Source organism: Chrysochloris asiatica, unplaced genomic scaffold, assembly GCF_000296735.1.
Source record: "Chrysochloris asiatica unplaced genomic scaffold, ChrAsi1.0 scaffold00097, whole genome shotgun sequence".
NCBI classification, from domain to species: Eukaryota; Metazoa; Chordata; class Mammalia; order Afrosoricida; family Chrysochloridae; genus Chrysochloris; species Chrysochloris asiatica.
Genome location: NW_006408615.1, coordinates 7,837,802 through 7,851,358, shown reverse-complemented (window position 1 = coordinate 7,851,358; position 13,557 = coordinate 7,837,802). Strand labels below are relative to the sequence as shown.

The 13,557-nt window shown below is 52.7% G+C and overlaps 1 protein-coding gene across 1 annotated transcript in view; it reads right to left on the bottom strand.

Annotated features, from left to right (window-relative positions):
- SULT4A1 (sulfotransferase family 4A, member 1) overlaps positions 1-12,974 on the bottom strand; it is a 31,963-nt gene extending 18,989 nt beyond the window's left edge. Inside the window, exon 1 of the mRNA XM_006866843.1 lies at positions 12,770-12,974. Within this exon, the coding sequence (XP_006866905.1) occupies positions 12,770-12,938 (169 nt within the window). The 5' untranslated portion in view covers positions 12,939-12,974. The remainder of the gene's footprint in view (positions 1-12,769) is intronic.
- Positions 12,975-13,557: the final 583 nt, after the last annotated feature.

Below are 13,557 nucleotides of genomic sequence, written 5' to 3'. Positions count from 1 at the left end.
TGTGGGTTATGGTGACAGAGGTGAGGATGCTGACTATTGGGGTGTGGGTTATGGTGACAGAGGTGAGGACGCTGACTACTGAGGTGTGGGTTATGGTGACAGAGGTGAGGACGCTGACTATTGGGGTGTGGGTCATGGTGACAGAGGTGAGGCAGGTGGTTGATGGAGGTGTGGGTCATGGTGACAGAGGTGAGGCAGGTGGTTGATGGAGGTGTGGGTCATGGTGACAGAAGTGAGGCAGGTGGCTACTGGGGTGTAGGTCATGGTGACAGAGGTGATGGAGGGGGGCGGCTCATGGATTTGGAGTGGACACACATGACACTCTGGATGGAGGTGGGTCTAGGAGTGTGTGGTGGTAGGTACTGTCTGCCCAGTGTTACAGGAGCGGCATAACCACTTCCCTTAGAAGGATGGGCAGGAAGGGCTGGGCCAGGGCCCTGACACAGGGAAGGCAGGCAGGCTACCAGGAATCTGCAGCTTGGGGGGCTGCAGGGTCCCACTGTGTGTGACCTTGGCCTGGCTCTGCCCACCCGCACTAAGTAGCCTGCTGCCCCGGACCCTCCTTCTCTAACCAGTGACCTCCACAGACCTCCAGCCACAGCACCTAGTCCGCCCCACGCCCAGGGCCTCTGGGGAGCTGAGGTGGCTCTTCCCCGGCTCCGGCACACCCCCATCACTCCATGGTGGGAGCCCCACTCAGCCCGTTAGTGACAGACCCCGGAAGGGCAGCCTGCCTAAACGGAAGTCCTTTCCCTGCCAGGTCCTCCCGGCTCTGGCCCCTGGGGCCTCGCTCCAGCACCACATCCATTTTCCAGGCGGTAACTCCTGGCCCCTTGCAGGCTAGTGCAGAGCTGATTCTGACCTCCTGTGGGCCCAAAGCCAGCTAGCAAGGGGGCCGATGGGAGGACAGACAGATGGTGCAGAGGGAAGGGGTACTTTCCTATTGGCTGAGCATTTTCAGTGAGTCAGCCGCACTCCACTCCCCTTCTAACACCAGGCTTGACCCAAGCTCCTCCCTCCCCACCCTCAGCCCCCAGTCCACCCTAACTGCTGCCGGCGCCCCCTCGCCCCATGCCCCCGTGGCTATTAATCTTCTGGTCTGTCAACCCTGCCCACCGGATGTTGAGGTAGAACCCAGCAAGATCCACACCCACAGCTCTACAGAGCAGTATGGGTAAGAGTTTAGAACAAGCAGCACTGGGCCCAACTTGGCTGAGACTCTGGAAGCCTTTACCTTCCCATCTGTGGTTCACCAAAGTCCTCCCGGTGCCAAGCTTACAGTCGTGTAGTCCACAGGTCCTCTCCTCCCCCCACTCCCCGGCTGTGACCTCTGTGGTCACTCTGGTACAGTGAGTGGACTTAAGGTATCTCCTCTAGCCTGGGTCTTTGGAACCGCGACAGAATGAATGGGTGTGCAGGATTGGTTGGTTTTGCCATCCCACCAGGTCTAAAAGTGCCAACTCAGAAGCAGAAACAGACGATCCCAGGACCACCAGCAAAGGAGAGACAAGCAGAGCAGGAGGTCCCGTGCACAGAGGACATGTCTGACAGCAAGGAGACCGAGCAGAGCTCAGCGCCTTTGGGAAGGAGGCTGGCCTGAGTGACCAGCAGCACTAACATGATGCTGTAGGATAAGCACTGGACTGCTAACTACAAGTCTATGGTCCAAACCTGCCACCTGCTCCTTGGAGTCTACGTAGGGTCACTATGAGAGCCGACTGGATGGCACGTAACAACACTCGCCAGGTGCAGGTCTGGGCTATGGCTGAGAAGAGCTGCTCCTCACCAGACAACTGCTGCCCCCTGAGTCATTTCTAATTGTGGATTGTAGCCTGTTCCCTTCCCTAAGAAACCTCATAATCGTTGAGTATTGTCGCTAGGTTCTGTGTGGCCACTGTAACAGATACGGAGCCCAGGAGAGGAGCGGAGTGCCGGGAGGGGGCGGGGTGTCAGGAGACAGGGAAGGTTGGAGGGTGGAGGCATGTCTGACTTCTGTCTCATAGGAATCCCCCTGGGGCTGGTGAGTCACCATTTCCGTGTGAAGCCCAAGGACATCTGATGCCATTTTCACAGCTACACTCAAATTTCTAAAAGATCTGTGTTCCTCTCGTTATTATGTTCCAGATGGCCTGATTTTCTGCCAAGGCAGGCAGGGCTTAGCCAAGTTCCCCCTCTGGGTCCTCCCAACACAGCCAGGGGACAAGGGGTGGTCAAATTCAGAGTTTGACTCAGTGTCTCAAGTGAGGTTTTTTGTGGGGTTTTCCCTAGAGTGTGCGCCTTCACTTGCTTGCTTGGTTCTCTAGGCAGGTGTTGATATTTCATTACTGCTGTTAGCTGCTGACGAGTCAACACTGACTCCAGTAGAGGGACCCCGTCCGGTTTCCAACTCTGATAGTGCCACAGTTAATGCTCCTGGCCACTAACCAAAAGGTTGTCTGTTCGAAGCCCCCAGCTACTCTGTAGGAAAAAGATGAGGTGGTCGGCTTCTGTAAAGATTCCCCAGCCTCGGAACCCTAGGGGCAGTTCTACACCATCCTTCCAGGTGGCGATGAGTCGGAATTGACTTGGGTCATGTTTCAGTTCTACTGTGACATGGGACCGCTTGGTGTTGGAACTGTCTCAATGGTACCCACCCACAACAGGCAACACGTCAAGCTGGCTGTTAACCACAAGGTCAGCAGTTCAAATCTACCAGTCGTTCCATGAGAGAACTACGAGGCTTTCTGTTCCCGTAAAGAATTCCCGTCTCAGAAACTCTATACAGGGTCGCTGTGTGTCAAAACTAAGTCAGCGGCACACCATCACCACCCTCACACTTTAACTCAGGCCCCTGCGTTCTGGAAATCTCTCTTCCGTAGCCCCTCTTCTGTCTTCATGGATATTCGTACATGCTTACCACTGTTTTGCCTTTTAGCTTAACTTCCTACGTTTTCCTTCCACTTGACCATCCATGCAAACCTTACACCTGAGTGTTTCTCAATTCCCACTACTGTATTGTTAATCCCTAGGAGTTCTTGCGTGGTCAACATCTGCCTCACTCTGTCAAGTCGGGGTTCTGTTGCTACTGACCTTGATTTCTGATTGAGGCTTTCTCTGGCTCCTTACATTATCATGGAGTCCTGGTGGCACAGTGGTTAAGTGCTCATCTGCTAAACTATGAGGGTGGCAGTTCAAATCCATCAGCTGTTATATGGGAGAAAGATATGGCTTCATAAAGATTCGCATCCTTGGATGGCCTAGGGACAAAGTCCTGTTCCGCTCTAGCGGGTCACTAAGAGCAGAAGCCAGCTCGACGGCAGTGCTGTGGGCGCCTCACACTGTCAGTGAGTCTCCGAGTCTCTTTCTCTGCTCGGTTTTTGTCTTGCTCTTGCAGGTCTTGGTTGGAGACTTTAATACCTGGTAATGCTTGACTGTCCTGTCCATTCAGAGAGGAACAAGGCTGTGAAGACGGCAGACCACAAAGAGTCCAGAGTCTGGTGACAGTTGAGGTTTGTGTGTACTTCCCTGGGCCAGGAATCTCAGTGAGTCAGCAGGTAAGATGTCATCACCCCCATGCTGAGATCCAACACCATGTAATCACCCTATGATAAGATCTTCGATAAGCAGCCAAGCCACTGAAAGGGAATTTCCTCAGGGTGTGGTCTGCAATACTTTTCATCTTGTTTGTCTGCATAGGGTTTTCAAGGAGCACCTGGTGGATTTGAACTACCGATCTTGCGGTCCAGTGCTGTGATCTTACCAGAGATCAAAGGAGAAAGAAGTGAGCGGAGGAGGAGAGATGGAGAGATGGATTACCACCAAAAAGGTGAGCCGGGAGTGGAGTGTGTCCCGGGCATTGTGCTGCTCCTACCTAGATCCAGTACAAGATTGAGGCCGAGGTACACGGCGATCTCCCCGAAATGCAGGCTCTACCGGTGCTGAAAGGACACAAGGGCCTTTTCTAGAGCCTGTGCTCTAAAGTTGGACCTCACTTGCTAAACTGTGAGAGAATATGTGTGTTTGTTGAAGCATTCACTGTGGTACTTCTGTTATGGCAGCACCAGAAAACTAAAGGGGCCTAAGTGTCCGTCCGCAGCTGAAAGGATAAGGAAGACATGGTCCAGTCCTATAATGGAATATTACTCAGCCCTGAAGAGAGATGAGGCCCAATACATGTCACAGCACATAGCTTGAAAATACCATGCTGAGTGAAATAAGTCAGTCACAAAGGAAACATGTTGTATGAATCCATTCATATGAAGTATCCACAGAGTAAGAAGTATTCGCTCCTGAGAAGCAGGGAACTAACCACTGTATTGTAAAATGTCGCATTACCTTGTGTGGGGTCACTGAAAGGGCCAGGCATTCACACCAACCTCATGGAAACCTCAGCTCAAGTCCACTAGACCGGCAAGGCCCTTTACACTTCATACTAGCCTCCCAGGCACCCAAGGAGATGACGGGGCGACGGTTTCCTAGTGCCCTGTACTAGCCTCCCCATCCAATAAGGAGACTGACCAACAGCTTCCCAATGTCCAGTACTAGCCTCCCATCCAACAAGGAGACTGACCAACAGCTTCCCAATGTCCAGTACTAGCCTCCCATCCAACAAGGAGACTGATCGACAGCTTCCCAATTTCCGGTACTAGCCTCCCCATCCAACAAGGAGACTGATTGACAGCTTCCCAATGTCTGGTACTGGCCTCCCCATCCAACAAGGAGACTGATCGACAGCTTCCCAATGTCCGGTACTAGCCTCCCATCCAACAAGGAGACTTGTGGCAGACCGTGTCGACTATACAGGCCGCAGGCTATGAGGAACAAATTCTGGCCACTGGCAGTCATGGCAAATTGTTTTTCATCTTAGTGTTCAGTTATGTTTTTTATTTAATGCTAAACATGAGCCCTTAATATCCACAGATAAATGTAATATTTTCCTAAAGCAGAGACTGTAAAGGCTTCAAGGTTAAGCCTTTCTCCAAAGGATTAACTGAGAATAGCTTAGCTACTTCCTGGTTCTTTGTTCTATAGACAAAAAAGCCATCTTCCCTAAATCTCTCCCAGGTGCAGGTTATTCAGCCAAGTTCCTGAAAACCTGGCTCAGGAAGCCTAAACAGCGGGACTCTTCCCAAGCCTTTTGTCCTTCCCTTTCACCTTCCCCCAACTGAGCTCAGGGGTATAGATATGTTAATTGAACCTGAGAAACCAAGTTGCTGGCCTGGGATTCGAACCAGTGAAGTACGATGTAAAGTTACCTGAACGTCTGGAAAATTACTGATGTTAGCGGTACCTTGTCTTAGTCCCTCCCAGCTTGGTGTGAAGCTCCTCCCCTAAATAAAACGGAGACACACGTCAGCCCAGGTGTGCATTACGGCTTGGAGGGCATGCAGTACAGTTTGCAGGACAGTGAGTTGCTGCCTGCAGAGGCCATGATGCCTGTAGTCCCAAGTCTGCCCACCAGTGATGCATCCACGCTGGTTTCGGGGTGCCTCATTGTCTCCCTCCTTCTGTCTTTCTGTGTATTCTTTTGCTATCCCTTTCGCAGCCAGATATCCCCTCCTCGTGAACCAAACATTCGTGAACAACACAACTATGTCGAGGCCAGTCCCTGACAGAGACTGACCAACAGATTCCCAATGCCCTGTACTAGCCTCCCATCCAACAAGGAGACTGATCGATGGCTTCCCAGTGCCCTGTACTAGGCTTCCCATCCAACAAGGAGACACATCAGTTGGTGGTTTCCTCAGCAGGCTTTGGGGAAATGACACAAGGAATCTGCATGTGACCACCTGGAAGCGTCAGGCATGGGCCCAGGAGATGCTGCTGCCCAGCTGCCCCTCCCCCACATCTCCTGTGGCTCATTCTTCTCCACGGTCCACTCCAATGCTACCCGCAGCCTGCCCTTTCTCCTCACTGGGCCTTCATTTTCTCATCTACAAAGCGGGACTCAGCACAGGAAAAGGCCGGAAGCTGCCTCCTCCATGAAGTCTCTCGAGCTCCTCCTCGTGGGACCCCTCCCTCCCTGGCTGACATGGAGAATGTCCATGGGGTGGGTGTTCCTTTCTGTACAAGCACCCTGACTTGCCCAGTCTCTCCTTGCTACAGCCCTCTCCAAGCCCACCTCTGCTGGACACAGGGAGAAGGAACCTATCAGTCATGCCGGGGACCTGCGCAGTGCGAGGCTCCCTACAACCAAGTGTTCTAGAATGAAAGTCTCAAATGAAACAATCAGGTCGGTCCCCCCACCCCCGCTTCATGAGCAACTGGGTTGTAGAGATGTGAAGTAACTGAGCCCAGGACACAGTGTGTGGGCCAGAACCCAACTGCTCAGACCCAGGCAGGCTTCTCACCCCTCCCTGTGGTGGTCTAATGCCGTGAGGAGTCCTCCAGTCATTCCGACTCGTCACGACCCTACACAAGACAGAAAGCAGTACTGCCCGGTCCTGTGAGCCCATGGGTGACAGAACGACGCTTCGCCTGGTCCCGCGCCATCCTCACAATTCTGTCTGAACCCACTGTGTCACCCCATCTCATTGGGCGTCTTCCTCTTCTTCACTGACCCGTGACTTTACCAAGCATGCTAGGGACTGGATCCCTCCTGATAAAATGTCCAAAGTATGTGAGGCAAAGACTCATCATCCTGGCTTCTAAGGAGCATTCAGACCACATATCTTCCAAGACAGATCAGTTTGTTCTTCTGGCAGCCTGCGGACCTTTCAATATTCTTCACCACAAGAATGCAGATTCCCTTCAGGTTTGGTAGGAACCAAACAGAATTAACCCAGGGAGTTGACGCTCGGGCCCCAGCAATCCAGCCTACTCCACTCAATGCTATGCTCCTTTGGGACGGTTTCCACCCAGGACTGGCCAGTACCAGTCTGACAGCAGCAGAGCCAACAGCAGCGATGAACACAGAACCACAGCATTGACACAAAGCATTTCCACAGACGTCTCTTCCTGTGTTTCAGACAAGGCTCTGCGAATGAAGGGCTGTGAACAAGGCAGTGATACACAGAAAAGCCCTCTTCAGAAGGCACAGGGGCTCCCAGTACGTGGACCACAGTTTTCATGGGCGCTGTCCCATGGAACTTTCCACAAAGATATAAACAGTCTACAGCTGCACCATCCACTGTGGAAGACAAGCTGGATTTCTCCCTGTACTTGGTTCTCATTCAGAAGTTCTAATTCATTTTGCTTGGATCAACCATCAGCACTCATAGAAGCAGCAGTCAAGAAATCAAATGACATATGGCATTGCATAAATCTGCTGCATAAGACCTCTTTAAAGTGTTCCTGAGCAAAGATACCAGTTTGAGGACTAAAGTGCAACTGACCCAAGCCATGGAATTTTCAGTAGCCTCTTATGCACGAGAAGGAAGACCACAGAAGAATTGATGCATTTGCGTTAAGGGGATGGAGGAGAATATGAAAAGAACCACGGACTAGCAGAAGAACCAATAACTCTGGGTTGGAAGACGTACAAACCGAACGCTCCTTAAAAAGCATGATGGCGAGATTTCTTCTCTCATCTTGTACATATTATCAGTAGGACTCTGTCCCTGGAGTAGGACATTATGCTTGGTAAAGTGAAGGGTCATGAGAGAGAGAGAGAACCCCAATGAGATGGGCTGGCACAGTGGTAGCAGCACTGGGCAGTGTTTCGTTCTCTTGTACATACGGTCACTGGGTCAGAACCGACTCCACGGCACCTAACAACAACAACGACAGTCCGTGGTACTTTGAATATTCATCGCTAGCACTAAAATTCTACAGCTCATCAATTCTTCTGAATTGATGCAAATCCAACTCACAGCGAGCCCGCACCGGGTTTCCGAGGCGGTCAGTCTTTACGGGAGCAGAAAGCCTCATCTTTCTCCTGTGGAACAGCTGGTAAGAACCAACAAATCTATCTTGGGAGAAGTCTAGACCATCAGCATGCTCCTTAGAAGAGAGGATGGTAAGACTTCATCTCTTCTACTTTGGACATGTGTCGTCTGGAGGGACCAGTCCCTGGAGAAGGACATCATGCTTCGTAAAGTAGAATGTGGCTGAGAAAGAGGAAGACTCCCAGTGAGAAGGATTGGCAGTGGCTGTAACCACAGGCTCAAACCCACTGTGATGACTGTGAGGAGGGCGCAGGCCTGAGACCAGAAGAATGAGACGGTTCCCAGCTACCACTGCCAAATGCTCTGAAAGGGACAGGAACAGCAGGTCCTGGGTAGAGTGGGAGAGAAACGTGGGCTAAAACTCAAAATCTTAAAATGAGCAGCCTTACTGAGGCCACAGACTGGTGGGACCCCAAGACCATGGCCCTTAGACACCCTTCAGGCATGGACCTGAATTCACCCCACATTTCAATTATCAGTTAAATGAGAGGCAGGCCTATAAGGGGACAACCACCCCAGGGCGGTACATACTCCTGGGAAGACCCCACCACAGGATATCAAAGGTAGCATTTACCCAAGGTAAAGCTCTGGTAGCGTAGTGGTTACGAATTGGGCTGTGAACCTCAAGGTCCGCAGTTCGAAACTACCAGCTATTCCACGGGAGAAGGAAGAGGCTTTCTACTCCCGTAAAGATTTGCAGCCTCAGAAACCCTGTACAGGGTCACTTATGGGTCGGAACCGACTCTACGGCACATAACAACAACAACAAAGCTCACAAGGCAGGAAGGGAGAGGAAGTAGGAGCGAGGATTGGAAATGGGAACTTCAGGGAGGAAGTGGGAGGAGGGCTGGAATATTTTTGTTGTTTAATGTTGTATCCTAAGGACTGCAATCCATGTCACAAGCAAAATGTATACAGATTACTGAATAGAAAGCCAGCTCGCTCTGTAAAGTTTCACCCACCTAAAAACCAGAAAGAACAATGTGAACTGGGACACCTTCAGAGAGCTCGTAATAGTGACGGAGCCTTAAACTCTTCAGGGGCCTGAGACCACCACACTACTAGGCCCGCTTTGAAGAAGGGGCTTCCCGCCTGATGCCCCGCCAGTGACATCCATGGGCCTGGGAACAGGAGAGCAAGTCCCTACCTTCTCTGGGCCCCTGAGAAAGAGGCCCAGCGAGTTCCTCACAGATTAGACTGGAGCAGCCACCAGCAGCACACACAGGACGGGATGAAAGGCCATGGAAGGAAGGAGAGGTGGAAGATGTGTGAACGTTTCTAAAGCATCCTAAGTTGGTAAGTGCCGACGAGTCAGTTCCGACTCACAACAACCCTGCGTAGGGTTTCTGAGCAGTGGCTGGTGGGTTTGAAGTGCTGACCTGTGGTGAGCAGCCCAATCCTTATTCAACAGTACCACACCAGGACATACCCTAGATCCCACCCAAGTGGGACTGGGCACGTGTTTAAGTGAACAGCAGCTCCCGGGGTCCAGAAGCCAGAGTCAACCTTGACACTGTGCCCACCAGGGTCTGGATCTCAGGGGGGAGAGCACACAAACACACCCTGGGAGAAAGTTGGATCCTGGCCCCAGACCTGCTCTTCAGGCTATGCCGCAGCGCAGCCCAAGATGGCTTTAGGGCTGATGCTTGGACCCATTCCTCAGTCCGCTCCTCACTCCCTATGGTGGGTTTTATGGTGAAATGGGGAAAGTGGCAGGCTTTCAGGTGAGCAAGGAGTCTTGCTCCTGAGAGAAGTACCCACCTCCAAGTGGGAAAGGCTGAGAAGCACACACGGCAAAGGAACTCCAACCTAAGCAAACCCAGTGCGGGTGAGTCGAGGATGATTCACAGCGCCCCTAGAGGACAGAGCAGAGTGGTCTCCCCAGGTTTCCAAGACGGTCATCTTTCTGCAGGTAGAATGCCACATCTTGTCTTGTGGAGAGGCTGGTGAACCACCAGGACCCCTTTAAAACCCACTGCCATCAAATCAATTCTAATTCACAGCCCCCCTAAGGCAGAGAAGGACCGCCCCATAGACTTTCTAAGACTATCAATCTTTCAGGATCAGACAGCTTTATTTTCTTCCGTGGAGCTCAGGAGGGTTTGAACTACCCACCTGTGGTTAGCAGCCCAATGCTAACCACCCGATGCCACCAAGGGTCCTTAAGGAATTGAAAAGGTAACAGAAAATACTGGTGACACGAAGCCTGTGCACCCCACTTCTCAAGCTTCCTGCCAGCACAACTCGGCCTTGTCCTAGTCATTGAGCCGAGAAAAGGCTTCCCCCAGAGTCTCTGCACCCCCATCTGTGAAACAGGGAGACAAATGTTGTCTTCACAGAGCTGTGGGGAGAATTAACCAGAAGCCTGGAAGTTCGCTGTATAGAGGTTAGTGTTACCTGTCCCTGGCTTGCAAGCAGTTCAAAACCAGCTGGCTTCAGACTGCCGAACCCTCCAGTGTAGAAAGGGGGGGCAGCTGGAGAAACAGTAAGAGCTGGAAAAAACCTACGTATTTATTTAAGTTTTAAAGAGGCAACTAAGTCTCTAGGGCCTTGGTGAAGAGACCCTCACACAAGGATCTTGAGGGGACAATTCCCACTGTGGTTTCAATTGTGACTGTGAGGGGTCACTGCATGTATTCCCTTCTTAAAAACATGCTGATCTGAAAAAAAAAAAAATGCAAGTTACAAACAAGATGTGGATTTTGGTTATCTGGGAAACTTTCTTAAAACCAGCATCTCTTTCCTCATCATGCTACGCACAAAGTCTGAGTCAGAGCATCCCAGCACTCAGCTTCCAAGTGTCTCCACCAGCGTCCTCCAGGGGGCAGCAGCGGTACCACGTCACCCAAACCTTGGGACTCCCTCCCTTCCCAGTTACCAAAGCTTGCCACCTCCCCTTCACTATTCAGCCTTTTATTTCCTCTCTGTAAAATGGGTGGGATCCGGCTGCTGGGATGGTTGCTAAGGGACTGCTAAGGCCACTTTGAACTCATCCCACTCCACAGACGGAGCTGACCTGCTCCTAAGCTTTCCTGGTCTGCAGTCTTTGTGGAAGCAGATGGCCATGTCTTTCCTGCTGGGTGACTCCCTTTTGAGTAGCAGCCGAGCTGAAGGAGCTCTGGGAGCGTAGTGGTTACGAATCAGGTTGCTAACCTCAAGGTCAGCAGTTCAAAACTACCAGCTGTTCTGCAGGAGAAAAATGAGACTTTCTGTTCCCATAAAGATTTACAGTCTCGGAAACCCTGTGCAGGGTCGCTGAGTCGGAACCGACTCTATGGTACTTAACAACAACTGAACAATGGCACCACCATGGTCCCTTGGGTTAAAACTAGATCAACAGAAAACCACACATCCCCAAATCCTAAAAAGCTCTGAAATCCAACTTTCTCACAAATCATTTGGAGGCAAACTTTGTCCTGACACATGACTATTCTTAGTTTTAATTTATCCCACTTGGTGTAGATGTTCATATATATTTTGTAGCTAAAACTTTATACACGTGTCATTCCAAAGTACAGCCCCACGCCCAGCTGGGAATCTTCACAGCATATATGATGTATATGCAACAATCTCTCATATCTGAAATACGGAACTCCCAACACCCTAGGTTTGGATGAGGGGCTGCCATAAAAGGGAGGTCCCCAACCACAGCAAGTGTCTGGAACATGTCTCCTCCCAGAGGACCCATCAGGCTTTCCAAGCTGCAGTCAGCCCAACCAAACCCTCTTTTCTGCAAGCGCTACAATCCCAGGGCCTACTGTGCACGCCTGCCCCTTCCCCCCCCACCCCCATGGGCTTCCGTCTAATGAGGATGGATCTGGCCTGCCCTCACAGTGCAGGGGACCCTACACAGCTCTGAGGGCCATGTGTAGCTTTTCCGGCGACTGCCCCATTGCTGGACAGCTATGACCTTCTAAGGCCAGCCACTTTATAAAATGCGGCAGACATACTGAACTGTCTGGGCTCTGCCATCTCTCGGAAGACGCTGGCAACAAAGGAAGCGCTTAGCGCATGTTTGATGAACAAGTACGGAAGACAGTGTGGTCTAGTCAATTCTCTTCATAGGCACTTTCTAGGACAGAAGAAAACTGTCCCCATAGGGCTCCTTAAGCTATTAATCTTAATAACGGCTGACGGCCACATCTTTTTCTGGCTGGTAGGCTTGAACTGCTCTCCTCTTCCCTGGCGGCCAAGTCCTTTACCCACTGCACCACCCGGGCCTCTGAAGAACAGGGTTTCTTTCTTATATAAAACCTCAGAGGAGGAGTGAGCAGTCTCGTTGCCCCACCACACATCAGGCCCTTCAGGGCGGTGTGGGGTTAAATCCCAGATCTAGCCCGCACCAGCTGTGTGACCTTGGGCTCCCTACTTGCCCTCTCTGAACCTGCGAGGGTGACCAACACGCCCTGAGAGAGGAGTCCTGGAAATGACGTCATTCCGTGCTGGGAAATGTGCCTGTGGGGGTCCAGTACGGTCTCTGGGTGATACCACTCACCGGGCCAGGGGCCTGGCACACACGGCGAAGGGGCTGTGGCTGCCCCCTCCGCCGCCCGGTGAACTTTGGAAACAGGGATTTAAACAGCATTAAGGCCTTTGTACCTCTCTTCCCAGAGCATCAACCAGGATTCTGCACTCAGCTGCAGCTGGGAAGGATCCCGGAGCAGAGGTTAGGCGACCTGTCCAAGGTCACACAGCCACCCTGGTAACGGGAGGGGAAGCAGGGATGGACGGCGGCCTTCCAGACACTGTCCAGCTGCAGGGCCCGGCGCCAAGGCCTCCAGCCTTGGTTTCTCCAACTGCAAATAGCTGGCCAGCTCCTCCCGCCCCACCCAGTCGGTTCTCGGCAGCCCCTCCCGCCCCCGACGGCGGCCCCGGGCAGCCAGCGTCCAGCCGGCGGGGCTCACCTGACTTGGGGTAGGTGACGATCCATACGTCGCTGGGCCGCACCGGGAAGTTGGCGATCTCCTCCATCTTCCCGCGGCAGAAGGGCGGCAGCCGCACGCCGTGAAACTCAAAATACTTGCTCTCGAACTCGCCCGGGGTGCTGGGGGTCTCGGCCTCGCTCTCCGCCATGCCGCCGCCTGCTCCACGCCTGGCCGCCCGCGCCCACGCCCGCGTCTCCCGCCGGCGCGCCACCGCGCACCGCGCCGCGGTATGACGTCACGGCGCCACCGCCCGCGCCCCGCCCGAACAACGCGGGCCCGGCGCTGCGGCCGTGACGTCATGGGTGGCCCGCGTCCGGAGCAGGGAATGAGAGAACCACGCCACGGGCATGACGTCGCGGCGCCAACTGGCTCGCGCCCGGGCCCCAGCCTGTGTGCAGCGAATGCGCTTCACAGACATGACGTCATGGGGTCGCCCCCGCCCGAGCCGCCGCAGGGAGACAACCGGCGCGAGTGTGACGTCATGGCGCCACCTGGCCCCACCCATCCACCTTGCATCCAGCCATCGGTGTCTCCCCAAGACAGGGACACCCCAAGATCTCTCCCCACTGGCCTCCTGTTCCCGGTACCCAGCACAATCCCCTCCACTCTGCTTCATTCATTCAACTCACTGATTTCATCTTTCAGCAAGAGCTTGACTTAAGAGGTTTAAAACGCTCCAACTAAATGCATTTAATTAAAGATTCATGTCTTCATTCAATGAATACTTGTGGAGTACCTGAGGTGGCGCTGTAGGATCAGGACTGGAC